This window comes from Cynocephalus volans, chromosome 9, assembly GCF_027409185.1.
Source record: "Cynocephalus volans isolate mCynVol1 chromosome 9, mCynVol1.pri, whole genome shotgun sequence".
NCBI lineage: Eukaryota > Metazoa > Chordata > Mammalia > Dermoptera > Cynocephalidae > Cynocephalus > Cynocephalus volans.
In genome coordinates, this window is record NC_084468.1 from 2,136,470 (window position 1) to 2,153,146 (window position 16,677).

General features: G+C 41.8%; 1 protein-coding gene across 1 annotated transcript in view; it reads left to right on the forward strand.

Moving 5' to 3' along the window:
* Positions 1 to 4,389: 4,389 nt before the first annotated feature.
* The window catches only part of FAM193A (family with sequence similarity 193 member A), a 165,093-nt gene continuing 152,805 nt past the window's right edge, over positions 4,390 to 16,677 (forward strand). The window contains exon 1 of the mRNA XM_063108299.1: positions 4,390 to 4,700. Coding sequence (XP_062964369.1) covers positions 4,473 to 4,700 — 228 coding nt within the window. The 5' untranslated portion in view covers positions 4,390 to 4,472. The remainder of the gene's footprint in view (positions 4,701 to 16,677) is intronic.

Here is a 16,677-nt window from a genome sequence, read left to right on the forward strand (position 1 = left end):
CCTTTCAGTCTGGACTCATGTCCTTCATTTCTGGGAAATTTTATTATTTCTTTCAAAATTTACTTATCTCCATTTTTTTGTGAACTTCTATTAGGAAGCTGTTGGACTTCCTAAATTGAACCTCTCTTTTCTCTCCTGTTTTCTTTTTGTTCGACTTTCCGAATCATTTCCCATTTAACTCATAACACTTCTACTGAATTTCTTTTACAGTTTTAGCTACATTTTAAATTTCCAAGACTGCTTTCTTATGCATCTTTAAGGCTATTAGATTTTTGAAATTTTCTTCTATTCCCTCCATTAACAGATTCTTCACCTGCCCCCCCCCCTTTTTTTTGTCTATGAGTTTGAGCCATTTCTTAAATGGTTACTGATCCTTGACTGTCTCTTCATGGTTACAAGTGACATGTTTAAAAACTTAGAAGCTCCACATAGGCAGAGCTTATTGACCCACAGGCTTCAATTCTGGGCAAGCATCAAGAACTGCCTGATTCTTTGGGATCGCCAAGTAATAATATATCCATGTCCCTTCTTGCATTGAACAGTTTCTGCAGAGAATTCCATTTACCCTACCTGGGGGAAGAAGCTCAGCTGCTATGGTTTTGCTTTGGGTAAGATAGTGGCCTGAGCAGGCGTGTCCAACTGTTCTTTCTGCAAACTTAATAAAGCCAGAAATTAGCTTTCTAGATAATGATTCATTATTTTGTAATGCCTATTGGTTATTGAGATAATTAACTCATCTAATTTTCCTTATAAAAGTATCTTGTGCTATTAATACACAATCATATCTTGGTTAATAACATTTACTGCACATGAAAGTAATAAAACTGCAATTTTACAAAAATATTTAACATATGCTGTCTTTTCCTGCAAGTGAGTTCTTAGAGCCTTCTGGGATCATGAGGGTGCTTTGAGTGGCCATCTCCGAACTGGAATTCTTACCAAGGTCACTGCCCACACCTCCCTGTGACCACCCATGCACCTGCCAGAGCGGGCTTCTCTTAATTCTCAGAATATATAAGAACTTTTCCAGCCATTATGTCCTGCATCCTCCTTTGTGATGGTTAATTTTATATCAGCTTGACTAGGCCACAGAGTGTCCAGACATTTGGTCAAACATTCTGGGTGTCTGCATGAGGGTGTTTCTGGATGATATCAATATCTGAATTGGTAGATTGAGTAAAGCAGATTGCCTTCCCCAGTGTGAGAGGGCCTCATCCCATCTACTGAGGGCCTGAATAGAACAGAAAAGCTGAGTAAGAGGGAATTCCTCCTGACTGCCTTCAAGCAGGGACATCGTTTTTTTCCTGCCTTCAGACTCAAACTGAAACACTGGCTCTTCAACATCAGCTCTCCAGCTTGCTGACTGCCGATCATGGAACTTCTCAGTCTCCATAATTGTATGAGCTGATTCCTTATAACAAATCTCTCTTTCTATGTATGTATCCACACAGACACACGCATACATCTCATTGGTTGTTTCTCTGGAGAACTCTAATACGTCCCTTGAGGGGATGAAAATTGATTCTTAGGGGAAGAAACAAATCTTAGAAATGACAGTGTTTTGTGGCTCTCCTAAGCTCAGCCCTACCAGATGAAATTTTATTCCTTAGTATTTAATTTTTCTCGTTTAATTTTTCCTTAGGGGGTGTCTTAGTCCATCTGGACTGCAATAACAAAACAGCACAAACTGGGTAGCTTACCAACAACAGAAATGTATTTCTAACAGTTCTGGAATATGGGAAGTCCAAGATCAAGGCAGATTCAGTGTCTGGTGGGAGCCTGTGTCATAGTTGGCGCCATGTAGCTGTGTCCACACATGGTGGAAGAAACAAGGCAGCTCTCTAGGGACTCTTTTATAAAGGCACTAATCCTATTTACAAGGGCTCTGCCCCTGTGACCCAATCACCTCCCAAAGGCCCCACCTCCTAATATCACATTGGTGATTAGGTTTCAATATATGAATTCTAGGGGGCACAAATATTCAGACCACAGTAGGGGGAGATAATGAGAACCAGTGCTTTATGCCTTTGCTTTATCAGGTCTGCCTGCCAGGAGCACCATCTGTACCCCTACAAGGCTTTGTCTCCTGGCCTCAATTCTTGCTCCTCTGCCATCTATTCTGTAGCCAGAGTTCTCTCAGAATATACACCTGACCGTAACTCTCCCTGCTCAAAACCCTCCGCAGTTCTCAGCTGCATTTGGAATAAAGCCCAACTATTCACGGAGGCCTACAGGTTCTGCCATTTTCACTTGCTGTAGGCACAGTGGCTTTTGCAGGTTCCTGGGACATGCTGAGCCTTTTCCCTGCTCCATAGACCTACGTTGCTGTGAGTCCTTCGCTTTGTGTGTAACTGGCATTGGCTCAGCTAAGCTCCTCAGAGAGACCTCCCTTGTCCCCAGCTCTCAGAGTAACTCACTGTTCTATTACCCAGTGCTCAGCTGGTACCTAAAAGTCACAGCTGAGTTGGAACCTGAGCCCTGCCTCTGACTATCAGGGTGGCTTTGGGCAAATCTTTTAATATCTAGGAACCTCAGTTTCTCATCCATAAAATAGGTTTGTCAAGAGTGGCTGTGTGGATTAAATTAGATGACATGGCAACAGGCAGAGTGGCTAGTGCATAATTGCTGGACAAATAAATGGTCGTTATTATGTCATTCACTTATTGAGCAAATTCTGGAGTGCTGTGTGCCCAGCCTCTTGCTTGGGCAGGAGTTGGCACTCAGAGGTGCATGAGACAGGCACTTCTGTGTTCTCCCCTGCCCCCTACGATGCTTTCTCTTTGAGGATGCTGCTGATACCACGAATCCTCATCCAGAACCAGGGTACTATTACAAGGGAAAGCACAGGGGGTGGGGGAGAAGGGAGGTATCCCCACCAGTGGGGAGCTGTGGGGGGAGGGGCAGCCCAAGACATTGCCCACCCTAGGAGTGCAGCGCCAGGCAGGCCTCCCTGCCCACTCGCGAACTCCACGTTCACTGGCAGGATCATCCAAGACCTTGCAAGGGTGAGGGGCCTGTAGTCTGACGACAAGGTGCAGTCTCTGAAGGGCTTAATCAGGTGGTTGATGTGATCACATTAGCTCGCTCCGGTTGTGGGACAAAGCACGGGCCAGAGGACCGGAGGGCTGCGGCTGCGGCATTGGTGACGGGGAGGCGCTGACGGTGGGGCCCGGATGGGCGTGCATGGAGGCCGGTACACCACACGTCTCGACGGCAAGCGCGGCCGCATCTTGGCCCTGTAGCCACCCGTGGAACCAAACGCGGGGAAACATGTCTCTGGTCTCGGTGCCCGAGGTAAGTGGGGCCCTCTTATCCCGGGGCCCGAGGGCAGAACTGTACCTGGGGCTTGCTGGTGAGGGTCTAGGCGGAGGCCCGGATTTCTGACCCGTACCCCTGAGGTCCCGCGGGTCTCACAGGGGTCAGTGCCTGGCAGGTGGAGAGAAAGGGCCGGGCCGTCGTGGGGCCCTGGAAGACGGCGTGCCGGGGTGCGGGAGGCGCGAGCTCCGCAAGGGCAGCCCGAGGCCAAGGTTTCTAGGGGATGGCAGGATCTGTCCGAGCCCCGCCGGCGCCCGGCCAGCACCACGAGGCAGGAGACTCTGTGCTCCCCACAGAGTCGCCCAAGGTCACACAGCTGGTGAGTGGAGGACGCGGATTCGAACCCGGGCCAGACCAAGGTCACCGGGAGGCCCTGGTGCACCCCGGGAGCCGGCCCGGCCTGTGGCACCAGGGCGCGCGGGCGTCCGTCAAAGAGGAGGAACCCGTCGCCTCCGGCACTGTAGTTCGCCCTCCCGGGCCGCGCCGCGGGCCCCTGCCGGCCCAACCCTCCGCCCAACTACCATTCCCACAAGGCCGCACGCGCGGGAAGGGCCGGCGGCAGCGAGCCCGGCGGTGACGCCACCGCCACACGCCGCTGCCCCGCCCCCTCTCCTCCCCACTTCTCGGCCCCCGGCCGCGGGGCCTGACGGGAACCGTGGTCTTCTCCCGGGCGCCCCCAGCAGCGGTACGGGCGCTGTGGACTGCAACTCCCGGCGTGCCCTGCGCGCTGGGCGCACGTTAACGGCAGGAGGGGGTGGGCGAGGCAAGCGGGGAAGCGGCGCCCGGGAGGGCGGAGTAAGGCGGGTGGGGGGGAGGGCGCCCACACCCCTCCCCCTCCCCGCCGCTCCTTCCCCCTCCCCCGACGTAAACTGGGATCCCTTTCCCCTTGTGTCCGCCATATTGGACTCTAACTCTGGTCAGCGGCGGCGCCGGGCCCGGTGGACTCGCCGTTCCTCCCGCCCAGCGGCCTCCCCCGCAGCTCCCGCCCACCCCAGCCCTCCCCGCCCGGGAGGTGCCCCCGCGCAGCGCCCCCGCCCTCGGCCGGCCGGAGCGCCCGCCGCCGCCGCCTCAGCCTCCCCGCCTTCCCCGCCCTCCGCCGCCTCCCGCGGCCCCCGCGCCCGCTCCGCGCCCTCTCCCCGCCCGCCCGCCCGCCCGCCATGAGCCCGGCCGACGCCAAGCGTGGGGCCAAGCGCCGGAAGAACAAGCGGGGCGGCGGCGGCGGCTCGGGCGGGGGTAACGGCGGCGCGAGCGGTGGCAAGGCCGGCCCGGTGGAGGCGCTGCGCGGCTCCCAGGCCGCGGGCCTGGCGGCCCCGGGCGGCGCGACGGCGGCCAACGGGTCCCTCGGCGCGGGTGCGGGCGCCGCCGCCCCCGGAGGCTACTTCGAGGTAAGCGTTCGAGTGCAGGGGTCCGGCAGGCGGGACGCGGCCGCCACCCCCTCGCGAGCTGCCCGGGCGGCCTGCCGCTGCCGGCGGATAACGGGCTCGGCGGGCGGCGGCGCGAGGCGTCTGCGGGCTGCGCCCTCGGGTCCCGGGGCGGGGGCGGCAGGTGGGCCGCGCTCGGCGGGAAGCGCCTCTGACAGCTTCCTGTGGTGCTAGGGCGGCCCTGGCCCCGCGGCGGGCTTGGCGGCGGATTTAGCAGCGCAGCTCTCTGGAGCGGGACGGCCCCGCGAGGCTCCTGAGGGCGGCGGTGCCTGCGGGGACCCGGGCGTGCTGTCACCGCGCACTGCTGCTGCTGCAGCTGCGGAGTAACTGTGGTTCGGCCGATGAAGGGCTCCTGTAATCCCCAGGCTCTGAGATGCTGCTCCTCACAGTCCACCTTCTCTGTGCCGCTGCCACTGATGATTGAAAAGTGCCTTCCAGAAGTTTGCTTTTGCTCCTCCAGTGTGGTCTTTCGAGGACTACTTGACAGTCTTCGGGAAGTGGCACCCCTAGCCCTTCTTAACCCCTGCTTTCTTAAGTTTTTAGGGGTAATTAGTGGTCCGGTTACTCAGACATATATTATTTAGTGTTTGTGTTCAAAGAATTTGAAAAGTAATTTTTTTTGCTTTGCTTATGAAGGCAGCACACATTTGCATCTGCCGATTATGGATTGCTGCCACTTTTATTCCGCTGTTGGTTACACCACTTCAGAAGACGTAGTACTTGTTCGTGGGTATACAGTTGGCATGGTCACTAACAGTCATTCGATCGGCTTCTGAAAGATAATGGATTTTTTTTCAAAAGTCGCGTTCTTATAACGCTGTTAGAACTGTTAAATTACGTTGTTTCAAAGATCTTTGTGATTAAAATCAAACGAAAAAAGTCTTAGTATTTCTGTGACAAATCACTAAGCAAATTGTTTTGTTCGAGATTCCAAATATTGTGTTGGAACAGTATGTAGTGAGAGCAGATAAGATGTTATTGCTTGTGGTATGGCTTTCAGATGCTTATACTATTACATGAAAATACAGTAATGTATGTGCTTAAGTTGCAGTTTACAGTACTTGGAGTGTTCTCTGCAGTATAATAAGTACAGTTTTGGGAGCTTTCTTTACATTATATTGTTACATTTGTGTTAGATCCTGGGTCATAGTCCTGGATTTCTGTCTGCAGAGGTTGCCCTTATCCACTAACCTGGAGAACGAAAAAGGCTGTATGTAGTTCTTGGGACCAAGGATGAGGCTTGTGCATTTGGATCATTGGTCTTTTTAAGAGCAGTGTTTGCTGCTGCTAGGGAGGGGAGGATGGGAAGTCTGCCTATGCAAATTCTTTACAAAAATGTTGATGTTTGCTGCAACTGGATGTAAAATATACCCGTCTCTATCGATTCAATTAAAACCAGTTGGTGACACAACAAAATCTTTACTCCAGCCTTTCATAGCATTCCAGATTTTAATAACTTTCATTTATTTTGCGATATTTGACTAAGATAAGTATTTTTAGTTATTATTCTAATCACACTTTTTAAACTCAGATAACTCTATGTCTAGTATTATTTTTGACAGAACTGTCTTATTATGTTAAACTATTATTCATCAAGGTTTTTGACCTTTACCATTGTGAGGATTAAAATATATTAAGACCCAGAAAACACACATATACCACATATACATACACACAAGTTTTACAAAATGATATTCTGATGCTTTTTGATCTTTTTTATTCCATTTAGTTTAGTTAGTAAAATGCTGATTGTAGTTCACAAAATTATTTTACTTTGTACTATTGAGTTGTGACTGGTACCTTGAAAAACATTCGCTTTTACTGTATTTTAAACTTTTAAACCTGTGTCTTTAGTTTTTAAGTTTCTTCACAAGTTTTTTTTTAGTAATTGTGTATTAAAGATATTCTTTATGGTGAGAGGGCTAAAAATATTTTTGATACTGATCACAAAAAGTCTTAATGTAATTTTGAAGACTCTGAATTGTTTTTCCACTGATTGTGAACTCTTTGGGGTACCTCATGTGGCACAAAAGAGGTACCCGAAACAGTGCCATCAAGTAACAGCAATTGGGTCCCAGCCTTATGTTTCCCAGAGAGGCTGAGTTTTGGGGAGCATCCTCTCCACTCCATAGAGGGCTCCCAAGGCAGAAGAAGGCTAAGAAAGAAGTTAGAGTGGAAGGATTGTCTTGCTTCTCCAAAGGGGTCACATCCCTATTGCTCTGTGTGCTGGGCACAGCACTGTGGGTTATACCCAGGACCACCTCCATCAGGGTGGCTACTACGGCAAAGAGGGTGATTCTGCATCTGGGTAGCTTCTACAAAGAAATGGAAGGATATGGAAGAAGAAGGAAACATAACTTATCTTATAGAGTCTTTGGCCCAAAACAGGACTCTGGTACACAAAGCTAGAGGATCACAAATTTGATAGGCTCTGTTCCTTGGGCATAGTATTAACCTTGCGCTACCTCAGTTTTCTAAATGATAGCTCCCAGGATTATTGTAAGAATTAAGCAACTGAATTCAGAGAAAGTCCTTAAACAGTGTTTGGTGGCATGCAGTAAGTGCTATGTGTGTTTGTGATTATTTTTCAGAAGGCTGGGCTGGACTTTATAAGGTACTCTGCTACAGGATGCTGTTGATCAAGCTTTTTTCACTTCTGAAATGAGGAAACAGTATGCATGGTTAAAAATGTTGGACATGGGTCTTGGTCAAGGGACTTGGATAAGGCCTACTTTAACAGCCTTGTGTCGTGGTCTGCTTTAACCTGACAATAAAGGGTTGGCCTTGAAATGAAAAGTTGTTAGGTGAAGGATATCATGAATATATCTAATTATTTTGCATTTGTTTTAAAATATAATTTTCATAATGTTTGTGATGTAAGTGAAAAAGACTTACAAACTATTTGTAGTATGGACCTATTGTAAAATATCTATGTGTTGTATATATTTGCACCGGAGAGTCTAATAGAGTGTATGTCAAAATATTTTGTGGTGGACATACTGATGAGTTTATTTTTTTCCTTTTTGCATGTGCCTCAAGGTTTAAAACTTTTCTACAGTGAACATTGCTTATGGAGCAGAAAGGTGAACAGAACTTTTACAACCTGATAATACTAACATTTTTCCTTTTTGAAATAAAACTAATTTTGTGTTTTTCTACCTTTTGACAGTTAAGCATTTAGATATTATGGACAAAATAAAAATAATTTATACCATCAGAATTCTGTTTCCTGAATAAGTGTGTAAAATTAAACCATACACATATAATTTATAAAACCAGAATGCCTCTGTTATGGAAATTGATGTATGTCACTAGCTGTTGGAATATCAAATTGTATATGATTTACACTTACAGAGGATGGGAATTTCCAGCTATTTTTGTAATGCTGGTAGAGATTTATTAAAGGATGCCATTTGGTAGGAGTCAAAGTACATTTTCAAACTGATAATAAAATTTTAAAGTCAGAGAAACAAAGGTATTGTGGAAGGCATTTGTAATAATGGAGTCCTCTTTCATTGTTGAAAAGATGATGAGGAGAGTCTGGTTAATAGTGCTTAAAGGCCACCGTACAGTGTATCCTGTGATTATTTGGTATGATTGCTGTATTAACAGCCCAGGTGTTGTTAATGCCTCTTTGGGGGTGCATCAGAGCACGCTTAGAGGCCTTCTCTGTGTTGTAGAAATTGCTACCATAATGAAATGAGGTTCAGTCATAACTCTCAAGTTCACATTTGCTTTAGTGATCTGAGGAAGTAAGTTGAACAAAAATCTAGATCTTTGTCTCCTTTAAGATTAACAATTTAACTTAAAACAGTTTAAATAATTACTACATAGGTCTTAGAAATGGTGCAGCTGCAGAGAACACCTCTGTGATTTAGTATTTTTATGTATGTGTACACCCATGTAATGAATATATCAAGACATAGAGAATATTCCCAGTACTCCAGAATGCTTCACTGTTCCCCTTCATAGTCATTCCCACAGCTATTCTGATCTGTATCCTTTAGATGCATTTTGCCCGTTCTTGAATAACATATGAAAGCACTTTTTGTGCTAGGGCTCTTTGGTTCAATATTATATCTGAGATGCGTCCATGTTGTTGATGTAGCAGTTGATCATTCTTTTTCATGGCATGTGAGTTTTCCGTCATGTGAACATTCCACAATTTGTTTATCCATTCTAATATTAATGGACATTTGGTTATTTTATTTTATGGCTGATATGAAACAAGCCAATATGCATATTTCTGTAAAATGTCTTTTGGTAAATATGAACACTCGTTTGACTTGGATATATACCAGGGAGTGTAATTGTTGGGTATATACATATGTATATGGCATATGTATATGAATAGTAGATGCTGCCAGACAGTTTTCCTAAGTAGTACTGTTGTATTCTAATTTTTTTAGAAATTAACATGTAACAAAATTGATATTTTTAATGTGTAGTTATTTGAATATTAGCACATGTATAGATTTATATAACCTCTACCACAATCAGGACACAGAACAGTTTCATTACCCACAAAAATTCCCTCATGTCGTCCCTGTGCAGTCACACTCTTCCCTAACCCCTAAACTCTTGGCAACCACTGCTGTTGTACTTACTGTAATTTTACCTTTTGGATAAGTCACATAAATGGAAGCATATAATATGTAACCTTTAAAAAAAAAAAAAAAAAAAAAAAGATGACCGGTAAGGGGATCTTAACCCTTGACTTGGTGTTGTCAGCACCACGTTCTTCCAAGTGAGCTAACCAGCCATCCCTAGATAGGAATCCGAACCCGTGGCCTTGGTGTTATCAGCACCACACTCTCCCAAGTGAGCCATGGGCTGGCCCCTAATATGTAACCTTTTGAGACTGGTTTATTTCATTCAGCATAATCACATTGAGATTCATCCAAGTTGTTGCATGTATCAGCACTTTGTTCCTTTTTACTGCTGAGGAGTATTCCATTGTACCACAGTCTATCCATTCTTCCACTGGTGGACATTGGGGTTGTTTCCAGTTGGGGTTATTATAAATAGAGTTGCTGTAAACATTTTTGTACAGGTTTCTGTGTGAAAGTAAATTTCAATTTCTCTAGGGTAAATACTAAGGAGTAGGAGCTGGGTCATATGATAACATGAGAAAATGCCAAACTATTTTCCAGAGTGGATGTACCATTTTGCCCACCCACCAGCAATGCATGAAAGTTCCAGGTGCTCTGAATCCTAGCTAGCACTTGATTTTACAGTAGTTTTTATTTTAACCATTTTAATAAATAGGTGTGGTAGTGTCATGGTTTTAATTTGCATTTCCCTAGTGACTAGTGATACTGAACACTTTTCATGTGTTTATTTGCCATTCCTATATTCTTTTGAGAGAAGTTTATTCACGTCTTTGCCTATTTTTAATTGGGTGGTTTTCTTACCTTTTTTTTTTTTTTGGCCGCTGGCTGTAGGGATCCAACCCTTGACCTTGGTATTATAACATGCTCTAACCAACTGAGCTAACTGGTCAGCCCTTTACTTTTGAGTTTGGAGAGTTCTTTATAATTCTGGATGTAAGTTCTTTGTCAGATGTGTGATTTGCAAACATTTTCTTCCAGTTTGTAGCTTGTCTTTTTATTCTATTAACTGGGTTTTGCAGAGAAAAAAATTTGATTTTGATAAAGTACAACTCACCAGTTTTTTCTTTTATGGGTCATGATTTTGTTGTCATGTCTAAGAACTCTGTTTTAGCTCCAGGTTATGAAGATTTTTACTCCCTATATTTTCTTCAAAAAACTTCATAGTTTTACATTTAGATCTATGATTCTTCTTGAGGTAAGTTTAAGATATGAGGTTTAGGTATGGTTTTTTGATTATTTGTTTGTTGTTTTTGTTTTTGCACGTGGAAGTCAGATTGTTCCAATCCTGTTTGTGAAGGATGTCCTTTCTCCATTGAAATGACTTTTCACCTTTATGAAAAACTGATTGGCCTGGTTCAGATCTCGGCCAGTCGCCCAAAAAAAAAAAAAAAAAAACGAAACATCAGTTGGCCTTATTTGTGTGGGTTATATCTGAACTCCACAAAGGTATTTCAGAAAGTTTATGGAAAAACTATTTCAGGTATTTCATTTTTCAACTATTGCAAATGGTGTTTTTTAAAAATTCGCTTTCCAGTTACTCATTTCTAGTGTATAGAAATTCAATTAATTTTTTTCTGCTGGCCTTCTATCCTTTGATCTTACTAAAATCATATATTCTAGGGATTTTTTGTGGATTCATTGGAATTTCCTGGATAAACAGTCATGTTGTCTATGAAAAGGGATGTTTCCTCCCCCTTGTTTTCTATTCTCTATGCCTTTTGCTTATTTTTCTTGCCTTATTGTACTGACTAGGACATTTAGTATAATGTCAGCTAGAAGTGGTAAGAATGGGCAGTATTGCATTTTCCTGATCTTAGGGGGAAAGCATTTCTAGCTTGCAGTTTTTATTAAAGGATGTGGAATTTTGTCAAAAGCTTTTTGAATCAATTGATATGATCATGTGGTTTTTCTTTTATAGACTGTTAATGTAGTGCGTAACATTATTGATTTTGGATATTGAACCAGCTTTGCATTCCTGGAATACACCCCACTCAGGGTATATTGTTTTTTAATTTTTTTTTATATTTTAATTTTTTTTATTGAAGCATACTTGATTACACATATTTGTGGGATACAGAGTCGAATATCAGTACATCTGTATAATACATGATGATCAAATCCAGATAGTCAGTACAAATCAGGATAGTTAGTACACTCATCTTTACAAAACGTAATCATTCTTTGTGACCCTGAACCAATTTCTTGCTAACACCCCTCCACTTCCCACCTCTAATAACCACCGTTCTGTTCTCTCCTTTATTTTATTTTGTCGATATACAATGTAGTTGATCATTGTGGCCCATTACCAAAACCTCCCTCTCTCCTCCCTCTCCCCGCCCCCACAACAACCTCATATCGGTTCACTTGTCGTATCAACTTCAAGGAATTGTAATCGTTGTCTTCTTCCCTCCCCCTGCCCCCCGTTTGTGTATTTATTTATTTATTTTTAGCTCCCACAAATTAGTGAGAACATGTGATATTTCTCTTTCTGTGCCTGACTCGTTTCACTTAATATAATTCTCTCTAGGTGCATCCATGTTGAAGGGTATATTATTTTTTAATTGCTGGATTCACTGTACTAATATTTTGTTCAGCATTGTTGTATCTGTTTTCATGAGGGAGATGAAGGTACTTCAAAAAGTTCGTGGAAAGATAGAATTAAAAGATAATATGAATCTTTCCACAAACTTTTTGAAGTACTTTTGTATTTGTCATTCATTTTCTTATATTGTTTTTGCCTGATTTCGGTATTAGTATAATTCTGACCTCATAAAGCAAGTTGGGAATTGTTCCTTTCTCCTCTATTTTAGTAGTTTATGGTTTTCAAAGAATTGGTGCATTTTATCTAAGTAGTTGAATTGATGTGTGTTGTATTCTGTTGTTATCCTTTAAATTTCCATGGGGGTCTTTCATTATCGTTACTGGTAATTTGTTTTCACTCTCTCTATTTTTTCCTCCAGTGTTGCTAGAGGTTTCTCAATTTTAAAAATATTTTAGAAGAACCAACTTTTGGTCTTATTGATTTTTCTCTATTGTTTTTCTGTTTTCAGTTTTACTGATTTTTTTTAAAAAGCCTTTTGCTTTATTACTTGCTTTGGGTTTATTTTGATTTTTCTTTCCCTATTTCCTTAATGTAGAAGCTTCGGTTGTTGATTTGAGACCTTTCTTCTTTTCTAATGTAAATATTTAATGCTATAAATTTCCCACCAAGCCATACTTTAGCTGCATCACACAAATTTTGGTATGCCATACTTAAACATTTTCATTCACTTTAAAATCTTTTCTAATTTCTTTTGACTTTTCTTCAACTGATGGGTTTTTTAGAAGTGTATTGTTTAATTTCCTGCTATCTCTCTCTTGCTGAATTCTATTCTAATTCCATTATGGTTTTAATACTTTCTTAAATTTTAAGGTTTTAAGGCCTATATTGGTGAATGTTACATATGCACTTTAAAATGTATCTTCTGCTAATATTGGGCAGAGTGTTTTCTGAATGTCAGATCCAGTTGGTTGGTGGTTTTGTTCAGTTTTTCTGTATTCTTGCTGATTTTTTTGTCTACTAGTTCTTTCAATTGCTGAAAGAGGAGTTTGAAGTCTCTGACAAAAATTGTGGATTTGTTGACTTCTTACAATTTTAGTTTTTTGCTTTATGTATTTTCAAGCTCTGTTGTTTAGTGCTTATACATTTAGAATTGTTATGTCTACTTGGTGAATTGATCCTTTTTGTTATTTAAGTTATGACCCTCTGATCCCTGGTAGTTTTCTTGTCTCTTGAAGTATATTTTGTCTGCTACTAATATAGCCACTCCAGCTTTATTTTATTTTGTATTTGCATGGTATATCTTTTCTGTCCTTTTACTTTTAACTTACTGGTATTTTATTTGAAGTGAATTTCTTGTAGACAGCTGCTTGATTAATTTTCATTAATGATGTATACTAATATTTCAACTTTCTTTTTTTTGGAGGCTGGCTGATACTGGGATCCAAACCTTTGACCTTGGTGCTTGTTGTTATCAGCACTGTGCACTAACCAAGTTGGCTAACTGGCCAGCCCCAATATTTTCACTTTTAATTGTAATGTATTTGTTGAATATACTTACTAATTTGAGATCTTTTTTCCTGGCCTAATTACTTTTTTTTAATAAAAACATTTATTTTAAGTACTTTTATCACATTTGAAATAATTAAAATCTGCCATATCAGAATATGCATTTTGGGCCAAGCCTGTGGCGCACTCGGGAGGGTGCGGCGCTGGGAGCGCAGCGACGCTCTCAGCGGCCGCGGGTTCGGATCCTATATAGGAATGGCCGGTGCACTCGCTGGCTGAGTGCCGGTCACGAAAAAAAAAAAAAAAAAAAGAATATGCATTTTATTCTTTCTATTAAATAATTTGAAGTAGTGAATCTAGAGAAACTAGTTGCTATTCATTAAAATGTTATTTTATTAACGTAAAATGTTTTAAGTTTCTTGTTTTATTTATTTATTTTTTCACTGAATTTAGTTTTTATTGTTTAAAAAATGATCAACACACTTAGGAAATAAGTCACATTTAGGAGAGTGACCTTTTCTTGATAAGGTAACCTTAACTTAGTATCAACAATTACAATTTTTAATTCCTTGCCTTTACTCCACTGTATGGATAAAATGATTGTACAACATAAGTGATAATTGCTTAATAACATAAAATAAATTTTGAGCATTTCTGTAAGTTTCAGAGTGAAGGTTGCTGCAGCAAGTGAACTAAATGTTTTTGTTTTTTTTAAAGCAGGCTGTGTCAATGACACATTCTTTAGTCTTTTTTTACTGTATTATATATATATTCATTTAATGTTTAGATAGGAAATTGTTTTCTCAACATAGAAATGAAAGAAGACATCACAAATTAAATTTAAAGTCAATTGATAAGGAACAAATTTAATACTCAAGGATTAGCATCCTTAATGCAAAAAGAACTCTTTTTTTTTTTTTTTCCTCTGACCGGTAAGGGGATCACAACCCTTGGCACGGTGCCGTGTGCACCACACTCAGCCAGTGAGCACACCAGCCATCCCTATATAGGATCCGAACCCGCGGCCTCGGCACTACCAGCGCCGCACTCTCCCAAGTGCGCCATGGGGCCAGCCCCAAAAAGAACTCTTAAAAATGAATTAGAAAAGTCTAGGCAGAAATTTGGTGAAGGACTTGAGCAGATAAGTCACATACCCCCAAGAAACACATGTGGCTAATATGTACACTCTAAAATGTTGTTGGGGAAGGGGAGCAGGGCTGGCCTTTGGTTCTTGTCTCAGGACTCTGGGTGGCTGGCTCCTTGCTTGCTTGGTTGCGGGTGGGGGCAGGGCTGAGGCTTAGAGCCCCTGTGTCAGGACCCTGGGCAGCTGGCCCCTGGCTTAATTACTACTTGAATATTTATTTGGTGCTAGTATGAAATGCTTCTTTTACATTTGATACTGTCCTCTTCATTGTATTTTTGATCTCACAGGCTTTGTAAACCGATTTGCTGGATTACACTAACATGGAGACACAAGCCATTTTTATTTCAAAGAGAGTTTAACCAACATGAGTTGAAATCAAATAACCTGTATCCCATGGGCCTACACATTTATTTTGTTTTTATTATAGAAATTAGTTTTAGCTTCTAAACTACCTTGGAGTAATTTTAATAATGTTTGTGGTATTGAATTATTGCTTGTTGTTTTCCTATGGAAATTGACCTTTTTTCCCTATATATATTTATAGATCATGATGTCAAGTAAAGGACTTTTTTTTTCTTGAATTCTTTGAGTACAATATTAGGTACAGCTTGAAATTGAGTGAGAAGTTGGGGAATCTAACTTCTTATGGCCCAGCATGATGATGATGATAATGAGTTTACCAGTTTTTTGTATCCTTTTAAAAATTTTTTGTTTTTTAAATGAAATAGTATTTAATATTTCCATACAAATAATTCTTTATAATTGTAATGTATAAAGAGTTAGTATCAAATTTCACCCTTTTTTTCCCCCATCACCTTGCACATTTATTATTTCTTTGTGTTGGGAAAATTCAGAATCCTCTCTTCTAGTTCAATAAAATTATACAATAAATTGTTGTTAATTTCAGTCACCTTACAGTGCTGTAGACAACTAGGTCTTATTCCTCCTGTTAGCTATAATTTTGTGTCCATTAATCAACCTTTTACTATGTTCTCTCTCCCTCACCCTTCCCGGCCTCTGGTAACCACTTTTCTCCTTTCTGCTTCTATGCTGTCAACTTTCTTAGCTTCTCTAGGGTTATTTTTTAAGTAAACTTTTTATTTTGGAATAATTTTGGATTTACAGAAAAGTCTCCCAGATGTTATAAAGAGTTCTGTATTCCCTTCAGCCAACTTTCCCTAATCTTTTTCTGTTGTTGTTATTTGCTTGTTTGTTTTGGCAGCTGGCCGGTATGGCAGCTTTCCCTAATCTTGACATTTTACAGAACCTTGGTATGTTTGTGAAAACTAAGAAGTTAACATTGGTACACTATTACGAACACAGACTTTCTTTGGATTTTACTAATATCCTGTTTCTGTTCCAGGATCGAATCCAGGATACCACATTGCATTTAGTGGCCTAGAATTTTAATTTTAATTCTTTTCAGCTGCCTCATCTGTGAAATGGGAAGATTTTTATTTTTCTCAAAGGAATCCTGCTAATTAATATTCAGATTTCAAGTATGGTGATAATTTTATTTTATTTTTTTAATTTTTTCTTTTTAGCAGCTGGCCAGTATGGGAATCCAAATCCTTGACCTTGGTGTTACAACACTGAGCTCTAACCAACTGAGCTAACCGGCCAGCCACTATGTGGTAATTTTATGTTCATGCTAAAATTCTGATTCTTTTCTCTAGAAATACTTGGCAGTTATTCTACTGTGGTGAAAGTAGCTCAGCAGGGCAGTCTCTACAAGTTACTCTTAAGTGTCCTCTTAAGTGCCTCTTTAGAGGCTACTGATGGGGATGTGACCTGCCAGTGCAGGTCATCCCTAGTCGATGGTCAGGATCACTTACAGAAAGTAGCAAAGCTGTTTGGTTGCCTTGGATGAAGAAATTCCGTAAGAGAATTCTTGGGTGCTTATAATATTGTTGCTGCTTTCTGCTTTTGAAAGCATAAAAAACAACATCTTTCATAGCTGTCTTAAATTGTAGTTACTGTCAGTAGTCTCTCTTCCTTTAAAAGAATAATAGGATTTGGATCTGTCAGCCATTTGTACAATTAAATGCCTCTCCACAAACTGAGTTGAAGTGTTTGTAGGTTTGTGTGTTTGCAGATAGATGCCCTTGCCAGTTTTCACTAGGAATGCTGGGATTG